Source organism: Alligator mississippiensis, chromosome 7 (assembly GCF_030867095.1).
Source record: "Alligator mississippiensis isolate rAllMis1 chromosome 7, rAllMis1, whole genome shotgun sequence".
In the NCBI taxonomy this organism is placed as follows: Eukaryota; Metazoa; Chordata; order Crocodylia; family Alligatoridae; genus Alligator; species Alligator mississippiensis.
In genome coordinates this window covers 86,052,896-86,065,551 of record NC_081830.1, presented here as the reverse complement: position 1 = coordinate 86,065,551, position 12,656 = coordinate 86,052,896, and the positions used below count along the sequence as shown (strand labels likewise).

Here is a 12,656-nt window from a genome sequence, read left to right as displayed (position 1 = left end):
CTGGGATCCCTCGAGTGTATATTAGCAACCTTTTACAGAAGACGGTGGCTGCCGCGGCTCCCCTGCTTCACCTGTCCCAGGTTCAGGTGTGACAGCAGGGTTGACGGCGGTTTTACGAAGAGGCGAGATGATGGGTTTGTCTGGGGTGGTTGGCACAGGGCTGATGCTGCCTCAAGCAGGGGTTGGACTAGATGTGACTTCTGCCGGTCCCCTCCAGCCCTGTGAATCAGGACTAGCACTGACCCCGGTGCCTTCACGGGGGAAACGTGAGTCTAAAATCAAGAGTAGCCCTTTAATCACAGTGCCCTGAGCTCCTATCCTGCTTCCCTTGGAATAAGTGATGCCAAAGCACTGTGCTTGCACTGCCCCCCTCACATCTCTTGTCTGCCTGGTCTTTCAGGGGCTGCATCGGTAGCCCTGGCTGCTTGGGGGTCACAAATTCACAGGAGCTGGGGGCTGGAAGGGACCTCGTGAGATCATCGAGTCCAGCCCCCTGATGGATTACCTGAACCAGGTACTCAAGTTTCCCCTAAACTCCAGAGGTATCTTGTCTAGAAGAGGGAGTGAGGACCACCCGGCGAAGCTCGTACTCACAGCCCAGAGAGGTGCCATCTCCTGGCTTGGGGGCAGCGGGGAGGCAGGAGGGAGGGACGAAGGGAACGGGGGAAACATTTCAAGGGTTTCCCTCGTTCTTCTTGAGATGGGTCAGAATCGACCAGATGTTAAATCCAGAACTGGGGAGAGGGGAGGGTAAAGAGAGGACCGGAGCCCAAAACAGCGTGGTCAGCATCTCCCTTTGCCCCCAGACTCGAGCCCCAAAACTGTGCGGTGGCGAGGCTGAAACCTGGTCCCCGCCCCAGGTCTGAATCCCCGAGGCCAGGCCCGAGTTATTTTGCACAGCTTCATTTCACACCTCCCAGCCTGGTGTTTTGCTGGTGTTTCTGCAGCGTGCCCTGCCGAGAAGCACATGTTAGCCATCTGGCACCGCAGCCTGAAAAGAGAAAAAAAATGAGGACACAACACACACACACACACAGAGCTTGGGAGGTTTAGAGAGACAAAAACCTCGCCGGCTGTGGCTTTTGTTGGAAGTGTCTGAGACAGCCCTGCAGAGCGAGAGGAGAGATTGCTGGAAGAGGCTGGCAGAGGGGAGGATAGTTTCACTAGGCAGGTTTGTGTGTGTGTGTGTGTGTGTGTGTGTGTGTGTGTGTGTGTGTGTGTGTGTGTGAGTGAGATTTGGTGGGGGGGGGAGACTGTTGCAGGCAGGGGAAGGCGTGACCTGCATGGAGAATGCCAGACAACTCCAGAGACACACACGCACGCTCACAAATCTCCGAACAAAGATAAGGCACGGAGCGCGGAGCACTGGGAACCAGACAGCCCTCCTCCCCAAACCCCCCCTTCCCCACCCCTCTCCTTTCACACACATCGGGAGATACCCACGGGAGCGAGATGAGGTGAGTACCCAGCTGGGAAATGGGCAGGGGGATCCGGGGTGGGCACTGTGTCTCTGGACGACACTTCACTTGGGAGCCTGCTGTTTGCATTGCATGACTTGACTCCTTGCCGGAGCGGGGAATATGTGCCAGAGACCCGTGAGACCCCTCGCCAGGTTAGCTGCCTGGCAAGGGAAGAGAGGAAGACTGCTGCCATTCATGATTTATTAGCTCAGCGTTCACTATGCAGGACAGGAGGAGCATAAAGGGAGGCTTTACATATCGCGCGTTGCTGAAGTCGCTGGTCACTCGTGCCTTTGGGTAAGACTTTCCTGGCATGGCAGAGAAGTTCAGTCTGCTTTTCCTCCTCCGTAACACAGAAAGCAAAGCAAAGGCATGAATGGGCCAGGTCATCAGGAGCTCCATCCAAGCCAATAAAGCAACATCCCTTTACCCCACTGAGCATACGGTCCCCCTCTGCACCCCCGTGCGTGTCCTCTGACCAGAAGAGAGACAGACTTTCCCTTTGCACATTTCTGTGGTTTCAGAGAAGCCGTCAGAAAATTGCATGTTAAGCCTCGCTTGAGCCGAGAGCAAATCGATCCAAATTCCGTTGCTCTCATTAACTTTCTCTGCTTGTAGCCGAAAGCTGAGGGAAGCGTGTCTGGTCCGGGGATCAGCCTCCTGGAAACCTAGTGCCCGGCTGCAAACACAACACAGACAGGTTGCAAATAATCCCGAGAGAGAGTCTCAATTTCCTCACCGCGCGGCCGTGACGCGGAGCCCCTATTTTGCAAACATTTATGCATGCACGTGGAGGTCACTCCATGGCCTTCAATGGCAAGTGCATGGACCTGTACAGGGAAAAGGCCTCCAGAACAGGGTTCAGGAAACAGAGCCAGGGCTTTTCCTGGGTCTGACTTTCTGCATCCATCAGGCACTTCATCAGCTTGGAGAATGGAATAAAACAGCCTCGGCCTTATTCTTTTTGCCTTCCTGGTTCCCATCCACTAGCAGCAGGATCCGGGGTCAGGAGCGGACTGTGCCAGGCCATGCACGTTTCCTGATTGCATTGATTTATGGGTTAGAAAGACTTTGATCCCATTTGAGGTTGTGTCCCATGAGGCTGGGAACCAGGGCACTGGGGTTGTTATTCCCATCAGAGACACTAACTGCCTTCTAATTCAGGGCAACTCCAGTGCGCGTTAGGCACCTGAGTGCCATTCAGGGTCTGAGCCCCCAACTCCTTTATGTGCCTCAGTTTGCCCATCCATAAAATGGGTATGATGGGAAGAAAGAAAAAAAAACCCACACAAATGGAGAAAGGCAAATGAATAGTAATGAACCACAGACTCCTGCTGCACGGCAAATACAATATATCCCTTGTAGTGCCGCTATGCAGAGAGAAATCTGACTCATCGGTCCAGGTTGGGTGAGATGAGGGTCAGCAGCAGCAATAAATAACGATGCATGGCTGGGAGAGCTGTAGGATGCTTCCAGGAAGCTTAGTCAGGAAGTCTCTTTATTGTACTGGATCGCCTTCTGTTTATTCTGCTATTAAATGAAGATGTTTCCATCAAAGCGGCATGGATGAGGAGGAGGTGCTGCCCGCGGCTAGAGGTTCCTCGGGGCATAGAGCAAAAATGTTGTGTTTCGATATGAAATATTTGTCTGTGCTGCAATGTGCATGGTACCTATTCTGTAAGAGACTGGACTCCTCGCTGCTCCCGGAGCAGCCCTGGGCCCGAGCCGCCAGCCCGATGCTGGATGGTGCTGTGTTGGGGAAGGCTCCATCATCTGGAGGAAATCAAAACCTAACGACCTGCAGGCATTAATGAGCGGGCCACGAGCTTCGGGATCTGCCTGTATCCCATGATGGAGTCATTGCCACCTGCCTGAGAAGAAACCCCCTCTGAGTGAGCCAATCCTTTTTTCTCAGTCAAAACCACCCTAGGCTGGTAGCATGCCCTTTGCAAAGTTGGCCCCCCTTTAAAATGGGGCAAAGCCAGCTCTGGACCCGATCCTTCCAAACCTTGGGGTATCTGAGACCTACTTCAGACCCAAATTTTGCACCTAGGCCTTCCCTTCATAACATAGGACTGCCTTTGATCTCACGAGGAAAGTAGATGATGTCTTTGATGGGTTCAGTATGGAGGTTTGATCTCCGTGTCTCTTTTGCAGGTACCTTCTGGCCTGGTCCCTCTGTGCCTTCCTGCTCTGTAGCGCAGATGCCGTCGAGCTGACGGATATGTTTGGGGAGATCCAATCCCCTAACTTCCCAGACTCCTACCCCAGTGACTCTGAAATGACTTGGAATATTTCAGTGCCGGACGGATTTAGGATCAAACTGTACTTCATGCATTTTGACCTGGAATCATCCTATCTCTGCGAATATGACTATGTGAAGGTAAGCCGCTTAACCTAAATGTAAACCCCGGCTATCGTGGGTTAAACTAAAAGGCTGAAAGGAGGCAGAGGAGAGAGCTTTGTGTAGCTATGACACAATGCAGGCAATTTTTCTTTTCATGCATTGAAATTGCGCCGGCATCGTAGCAGCTTGGAGCGGCAGCGCAGTCAGGATGTCACGCGAGATGCAAGGACCACGGGCAAATACCTCCTTCACTGGGGAAGGGGCTTTCCCTGTGCCTGCTAACTGAAGCTGGCCGGCTCCGCCTCACCATTTGGGAAGCCTCCCAGTTTGGAGAGGATCTCTTCCTACAAAATGAAGTGACAAGCCCTGGGCTTGACCTACCAAGTCTGGATCAGCATATGGGTTTTTCCAAAGTTTGGTGGCTTTCAGACCCAAAGATGTTCTTCAATTTAGTCGGCAGATTAGTCTTTGGGTAAATCTGATACCTTTTATATCCGCTTCCTCAGCCTGACAATGGGTATTTATACCCAAAAGCTTGCAAAGAAGAATTTTTCCAACTATTTGAGTAGGTTTAATAAAAAATATCAGATTTATCCAAAGACCCTTGTCTGCCTATGTCCTTTGACCAATCGGCTACAACCCACACCCCTGCAATTCAGTATAGAGACAGGGATCCGCTATTGAAGTTTGTACCTGAGATTCAAGGCCATCGCCTGACATTACTGAAACAGGAGAGCAGGGCATTATGATTAATTCTCTCCCTCCTCAAGCTGAAAGTTTTCTGGGAGCTATAACAGCCACAAGCAGAGCAAAGTTTCAGTCCTACTTCTCCTTTGATAGATCACATCTCCAGCAGCATCAGGGTTTCCTACCCCCAGACTAAGACAAATGGAGAGCTGGTGCTTCAAAGCACCCGTAGCAAGACGGCAAGTGTCTCTTCACCGAGGTCTCTCCTTCATCAACGCATCAAGTCCTGGCCTGCTTAGTTTCTAGGTAGGGAACGGTAATCTTTCCCATTCTCCGTCCCCCCTGGGAGACAGGCACGTTTGACCCCGGGGTACATCGTCGGTAGAAATGAATTTGTCATAAGCCGCCAGTCAAACAGCAGCTCTAAAGCTGAGTTTCAGAGCCTGGCCCTGTCTCTCATTTAGATTTTTGCTTTGAAAACAATAATACAAATACAAAACATTTGTATTCTCGGTTCCTGTTTTTGTGGCGGCTGCTTTAATTCCCTCATTATGCTGCCACGCTTTCTTCTGCTAACAGATCTCGCTGCTATTTGATTAGTTTGTTCTGCTGTTTTCTGGATCTTCTCCAAGTACAAAGATCATGGACATATATACATATATATATCTATATATAGATACACATACACGCACACAGAGACATATATATACACACACACCCTTCCAAAACTTGAGAAAAAGTTATAAGCTTTAAGGGAGAATTTCTTGGAAGCCCCCTCAACTCCAGGCATTATTCCCTCCCCCAGCCCCTGATATCCACAGCCCCCGTACTTTGTGTCACAAACATGCCTTTTTATTCACACTTGATGGTTTTTGGCATCACAGCCCTTTATGCGGCTGGGTTTTCATGAGAAGCCTGGATTTTTCACAGGGATTCAACCTCAGCTGTATAAATTTGCTTGCAGCGTCTTTGCCAGGGAATGACATCCTTGCTGCAAAATGCCCAGAAGCATCCATCTGGCCATTTGGACAATGACATGTAAACTATTTGGATTCACTTAGTTGGAATAATTACGAAGGTCCAAGCTGGATGACCTGGATGGAAAAAACAAGGAGAGCATCCAAGTGGACATGTGAAGCTATGAGAGCTTCTTTCGTTGTTTCGTGTCTCCAGCTTTTGCTGATAGCAGAGGACTTTTGGAAAGAAATGCAGACTTTAAGGTGTAGCGTCAAACCCACTGAACCCAGCAGTAAGCTCTCTATTGACTTTGCAGATTTTTGGATTGCAGTCTAAGACTGTCTGTACAACATCATCTCTGCCCCAGGATCTGGGCTAAAGACATCTGTGCTCCTCCTGTGTGACCCTCACTGTCATGCAGAAGAAAGCCCTGTGTCGGGGTAGATAGGAACCAGTGATGTGATGGGAGCTGGTCATTTCCCTCTCTTCATCTTCATCGTCACCACTGAGATCTAGAGCAATGTTAGCCAGTTAGTCTGTACACGTGTAAAGTGCTGTCGCTGAATTCAGAGCAAACGCCTAATCCTTTCTGAGCCGGTGAGGAACATATATGCAAATCTCACCTGCAGACATACTCCTCTGAAGTGAAGAATAGCTTCTCCAGGAGCGCTAAGTGCATTTCTCATTGCAAATGGCATGTATAAAAAGGAGTATTAAGAAGAACTTGTCTCTCCTAAGGAAGTGATAATGAGCAAGGAACCAAGAGAGATGGAAAGCACCTCCTGTAGAAAGAGGGCGAATAGGACCAAAGTGAAACTCAGGAGGATGTAATGCCAAAAGATCTACATGGCTGCTTATGACCGCTCGAAAGCCAGGTTTAACACAGCTCAGGTGAATAAGTCTTGAGTTTATATTCCCCATGGTGAGAGACAAGGGCACTTATTATCTGTAATAAATACAGTGCTTAATACACCAACCAAGAAGAAACTGTTCTCACCCCAAGGAAAAGGAAAGGCTGGACTGAGTATCGACACACGACGCCCCTTCATTTCACTGCAGAGTGTACAGCCAGCTCCCGGATCTGGGTTTGAAAATCACAACGTCAGGTCTAACAGTCATAGAAAATTCAGGTTGGAAGAGGTCACATGTAGTGCAACCCCCTGTTCAAAGTAGGACCAGCCCCAGCTACATCATCCAAGCCAAGGTTTCATCTACCTGGGACTTAAAAACCCCCAAGGATGGAGACTCCACCAGCTCTCTGGGTCTTGACCCTGCAATTCATTATGAAAGCCAGGGGTCTCTGGCATGGGAGCCAGCCCCTGACCGTTCAATGGTTGGGCTGGGGCCTGGAGTGGATGCACTGTCCAAGTCCAGTCCTGAGCCCAGGCAGCTCGTCAGCCTAGGTGGTTAAGGCACCTTAGGGACTGTGGGTGCAACCCCCGTGGGAGTGAGGTATCCAGCATCACGGCGCATCCCCTCTGGGTCCCAGTCTAACATCCAGATGCCCATGCACAGCTGAGCCACCTGGGAGCAGCGTGCAAGAAGAACCTAGAGCAAAGCTAAAACTCACACCTCTGAATGTGGATCTGGCCATTTTCCCATCTGTCCCTGTGCCCTGTGGACGTGGCTGACACGGAGCTTAGTCCGGTATGATATTTAAGCATCCTCTTTTGCCAAGCTGGCTGCCTCACACTGCACCAAGTGAGGCAGTGTCACCACTTGTCCCTGGTGATGTCGGATCCTCCCTATTCTTAGCACTTGGCCCAGATTCAGGAAAGCACTTGAGGTCGTGCTTAAGACCAGTGGACTTCAAGGAGATCTCAGCAAGGGCTTAGAAGCATCTTTCATTTGCTTTTGCTGCGCCAAGTCTTAGTAAAATGTGGATCAGGGAAGGGAGAGTCTTTTAGTCCTTGTCTACATTGGGAGCAGCTCTTCTGGAACGAGTGCCCAGAGCTTTCCATGTAGACGCAGCTCTGGGCTAACTCTGCCTTATTCCAGAAGGGTCTGTGCGCTCTGCAACAGCAGCTGAGTCCCTTTTCCCAGGTAGGCAGCCTTTCCTTGAATGTGCTTGCACAACCTGGCACAGTGAGCCTCAGGCTTGGTCAGACCCCCGCGCCCTTCTTCCATAGCAATGCTAGCAGGTGGAAGAAAGGAGGCATGACCACCAGCAAAGCAGCAGCTCTTTAGTAAAGGACCTGGGGGTGACAGGGGACAAGAAGCTGAATAGGAGCCAGCAGTGTGCCCTTGTGCCAAGAAGGCTAACAGCATCCTGGCCTGCACTGGTAGGAGCGTTGCCAGCAGGGCAAGGGAAGTGATTTTTCCCTCTATTCAGCACTGAGGAGGCCACATCTGGAGTCCTGTGTCCAGTTTTGGGCCCCCCACTACAGAAAGGATGTGCAAAAATTGGAGAGAGTCCAGTGGAGGGCAACGAAAATGGTTGGGGGCTGGGGGACAGGACTGGTGAGGAGAGGCTGAGGGAACTGGGCTGATTGAGTCTGGAGAAGAGAAGACCGAGGGGGATGGAATAGCAGCCTTCACCTCCCTGCAGGGGGGCTGCAAAGAGGATGGAGCTGGGCTGGTCTCAGTGGGGGCAGACGACAGAACAAGGAGCAATGGGCTCAAGCTGCAGCAAAGGACATTTAAGTTGGATATTAGGAAAAACTCTCTCATGAGGAGGGTAGTAAAGTACTGGAGCAAGCCACCCAGAGAGGTGCTGGAGTCTCCATCCTTGGAGGTGTTGAAGACCCGGGTAGACAAATCCATGGCTGGGATGATGTAGTTGGGGCTGGTCCTGCTTTGAGCAGGGCTCGGACTAGATGTTACCTCCTGAGGTCCTTTCCAGCCCTCTATGAAAGCCAGGAGACTTCCCTTTCAAGACTAGGACCCATCCAGTGGCTGTGGGGTTTGCACTCACAAATGCAGGCATGGACCTGGATGCAGGAGATGCAGGGGAACCAAAAAAGGAGCCAAGCAATAGATGAGAGCTTTCCGGATAGTGAATGCCAGAAATGATGTAAGGTCAGGAGAGCTGCTGTCTCAGGGTTATTGTGAAAAGAGATTTGTGGCATAGTAACTGGGAGGTGATGGCAATGGTGTTGCATCTTCCTGAAAGCCAATGGGATGGAGGGCTCCACATCATGTGCCATGTTGGGTGTTGATGCTGTAGGCTCCATGTTTGGCATCTCTGCCCAATGGGACCTAGGAGGACCAAGGGCCAGGACCCTACTCTTGTGTTCCCAGAGAGATGGACTGAAATGCCTGGAGATAGGCAGGACTGCAGAGGAGCTTCTGGGTTCCTCCCGTGCATGGGTTCAGGAGCTGCAGATAAGATGCACCTTATGCCAGGCTGCTTCGGTGAGCAGCACATTGCCCTCTGCAGAGCATCAGTGCTCATCCCCAGCCTGTGGCATGTTTCCACAGAGTTGTAAAATGTGGCCATAAAAAGGCAGCTGGTGGCTGCGACGAGGCCACCACCCTCCCCAGTGTAATCTGCACATCAGATGCCGGCTTGAGAGTCACTGCTCTAGGGACTTCATCGGCAACTGGCCTTGCAGGGCACAGCTATAATGCATGTGTCCCCTGTGGATGAAGCACGCAAGAAGAAGTGTTGTGTGCACGAGCCAGTGGTTTGCAATAGCACCAGATCTCACCCCTCTGCAAGTCTGGCCTGGGCGAGCACCTCTGATGGCCCAAAAACAAGGCTGCCGGCTCGCTAGGTCGGCAACCCCGAGCTTTCCCACCAGGATCCCCACTTCCATTTGCAAATTCCACTTCCCCATCGGACTTTCCGTCAAGCTCCCGACCACACTTGGGGTCACAACCCCGATGTGGGGACCCTTCCTTCGGGGTCTATCCTGAGCAGATCAGCTCAGCTGACCCGGAGCCAGGATGCTATCTGGAGGGGCTGTCATCTGGAGTCGATGCGACACCCGCTTCCAGAACCAATTTGGCTGCTGCAGCCGTCCTGGTAGGAGCAGGATGTGAATCCCGGCGCGCTGGCCGATTTCTATATCGGGTAAATTGGTGCTGTCTCCGTGCATCTCCCCTGAGGCGTGCAGTGGATGCAGTGCCGTTTCCATGAAACAGCACAGCCAGGTCATGTTGTGGGTGCCCTGTACACACACACACGGAGACACAAGCAGAGACAGCCAGAAGTGGCATCTGCTCGCAAGACCCAAGAGGCATAAAACCTGCAGGCTGAGGCTAGGGGAAAGCCGTGTCCTCCTCCAGGAAGGGATCTGGGGCTCTTTATCTGGGCGGTCTCCACTCTCTGAAACGCATGGAGCAGTGACAGGCCTCTGGCAGTAAAATAAACAGAGGGGTCATCCCCCCCTGGTTAATATGTGCCGGTTCTGCTGAGGACTGTATACTCTTTCATAGATCATTTACATCCAGCGAGCAGGCTAGTCATTAAATCCTGGCTGTTTGTTTGGAGTTTCTCCCTCTGGGGTCACAATGTCGACATTTTCACTAGAGAAGATGTGTCCCTAAGGGAAACATCAATCGCGGAGGAGAAGTTTACTGTAAAAATAACCCCAACTCAAGCCTCGTTTAAAAAATAGCAACATCCTCTCTCCCCCTCCCCGCCGTGCATTAAACCCGCCCGGAGATTCGACGATTAAATGACGTTTGCTTCCACTCTGCTGGTCCTGTGCAATCACCCCCCGCCACCGCCTCGGCTCCATAGTCCACTGCTATTTATACCGACATCCATCAGAAATAAAAGGAGTGTCCCTGGTGGGGTGACGCCAGGTCGCAATGGGCAAGCAGCGAAGCAAAGCGGGCAGCATGCCATATTCAAGGCCAAATGCCCCAGTGGTGGCATCTTGGACCGGAGAGGCTCCCGTTCAACGCTGCAAAGGGGATCGGCAAGTTTGCAAGATTTCGCCAGCTCCGCGTGAACTCTGGTCTCCCGGTTCAACCCCGAAAGCGGGAAATCGCATGAGGCAGGCCATAAAGAAATGCAGCCGTCACCCCCTCGCTCACCCTTCCAGGAATGCACTAATTGGACTGATGAGGGAGAAACATACCCCTCATCATATATATCTAAACGGCTCATTAGGCAGAGAAATCCCAGCGCTGGACTGAGGACCCTCTGGGAACTTGCCATGGGAAGAAGAGATACGGCTAGCCCGGAGGGTGACATGAAATGCCTCTGCGGACCTGCTGTGGCTTTCGAGGACGCTGCCGCCTGGTATCGGCCAACACTGAGATGATGCTGGAGCTCCGTGAAGTGACGCGGTAGTAGAAATGCAGGCCAAAATGGGACATGATCCCCAAGGCTCCTCGCTTTCAGGGAAAGAGCAGAATAAATGTGTCAAGTCACCTCCTGTGTCAGTACCAGGGCCGCCGAGCTAGGCTGCTTGGAAGTTAGGAGGGCCCTTGGGATCAAAGCCAATAGCTGAGGCTTATCTTCACTCTGAGTTTAAATCTGGGATGTGGCATACACCCCAGACCCTATTGAAACATCCTTATTGGAGCAGTTTCCACTGGGAAATGCTGTCTCAACTAAACTGGAATTTTATCTCAGTGTGGGATGGAGTGGGGGGCGGTTTTGTTCCGGAAAAACATCAGCCAGAACACACTGAGATGGACAAAACGGCCCCGTCTCCATGGCATCCAAGTGGGAAGTTTCCATTTTCATTGTAAAAAGGCTTTTTTCATTTCAACACCGGCTTGATTTCATGGGAATGTGTTAAAACCACAAAAGGTTCAAATCCAGCTGAAGTGTTTCAAATTTATGGAAACAAAACCTTTTGGTAGATCTGAAACTGGCTTCCCGGCCCCCCCCCCCCCACCACCACCACCCAATTTTGTTTCATGAAACATTTCAAACATTTGGCATTTTTGTCCAGATGTGGGGAGAAAAAAAAACCTTGTTTTGTCAAAAACTTCGTATTTCTCCTGAGAAAGAAAGTCTGTTTTCCAGTGAGCATTGATGTGCACAAGTTCAACAAGGACAAGTGCAAAGTCCTGCACTGAGGAGGGAGCGATCCCCTGCACCGGTGCAGGCTGGGGGGGACGGGCTGGGCAGCAGCTCTGCAGAAAAGGACCTGGGGGGACAGGGGACAAGAAGCTGGGCAGGAGCCAGCAGTGTGCCCTTGTCACCAAGAAGGCTAATGGCATCCTGGGCTGCATTGGTAGGAGCGTTGCCAGCAGATCGAGGGCAGTGATTCTTCCCCTCTATTCGGCACTGGGGAGGCCACATCTGGAGTCCTGTGTCCAGCTGTGGGCCCCCACTGCAGAAAGGATGTGGACACGTTGGAGAGAGTCCAGTGGAGAGCAATGAAAATAGTTGTGGGGCTGGGGGACAGGACTGGTGAGGAGAGGCTGAGGGAAATGGGCTGATTGAGTCTGCAGAAGAGAAGACCGAGGGGGATTGAAGAGCAGCCTTCACCTCCCTGCAGGGGGGCTGCAAAGAGGACAGAGCTGGGCTGGTCTCAGTGAGGGCAGACAACAGGACAAGGAGCAACGGGCTCCAGTTGCAGCAAGGGACATTGAGGTTGGATATTAGGAAAAACTTTCTCACTAGCAGGGTAGTAAAACAGTGGAACAGGTCACCCAGAGAGGCTGTTGAATCTTCATCCTTGGCAGTTTTTTAAGGTCCAGCTTGACAAAGGCTGGGATGATGTAGTCAGGGCTGGTCCTGCTTGGAGCAGGGGGCTGAACTAGATATGACCTCCTGAGGTCCCTTCAACCCTCATTGTCTACGATTCAATGATATGTGGGATGAGTGTAGATGCACGCGTGCATGGGTTTTCTTCACGCATGTGTGTGTGTGCACATGCCCAGAAGACTCATTGAGTGGTGTTGACATTTCATTTCATGAATGCAGTGAGGTCTGTGCTGTCTTCTCCTTGCAGGAGGCAGTGCCCAGGTCTACATCCAGTCTGCCAGATAGTTTTGGGCAGCAGGAGCAGGGTTTGAAGATCAGGGCAGAGCGCTGGAGATGCACTGCAACAGGTCACTGCCTTGAGAGTCCCTGGCATGGTTAAGCTGTAGCCCGCTGTAGCAGAGGGAGCTTTTCCTGGGTGTCTTCAACCCCAGAGATGCTGTTTTCAGCCTGAACGGTGTGGTTGTGTGCAGTGACAGCTCTTCGTGTGCCGTTTGCATGTGGCTGAGGCAGACAGCTCCGCAGGCGTGGATCCAGGTACAATAATGTGCCAAGACATGTGAATGGATGCTGTGCTGGTGCATCTGTGCCC

The 12,656-nt window shown here is 51.6% G+C and overlaps 1 protein-coding gene across 4 annotated transcripts in view; it reads left to right on the top strand.

The window, feature by feature from the left end:
- Positions 1–1,202: 1,202 nt before the first annotated feature.
- The window catches only part of MASP1 (MBL associated serine protease 1), a 52,090-nt gene continuing 40,636 nt past the window's right edge, over positions 1,203–12,656 (top strand). Inside the window, exons 1-2 of one of the 4 annotated variants that reach the window (XM_014607104.3) lie at positions 1,203–1,457; positions 3,618–3,843. In XM_014607104.3, the coding sequence (XP_014462590.2) occupies positions 1,453–1,457; positions 3,618–3,843 (231 nt within the window). In that variant the 5' untranslated portion in view covers positions 1,203–1,452. The remainder of the gene's footprint in view (positions 1,458–3,617; positions 3,844–12,656) is intronic. The other 3 variants (XM_014607105.3, XM_059731259.1, XM_014607108.3) reach the window with 3 other exon arrangements.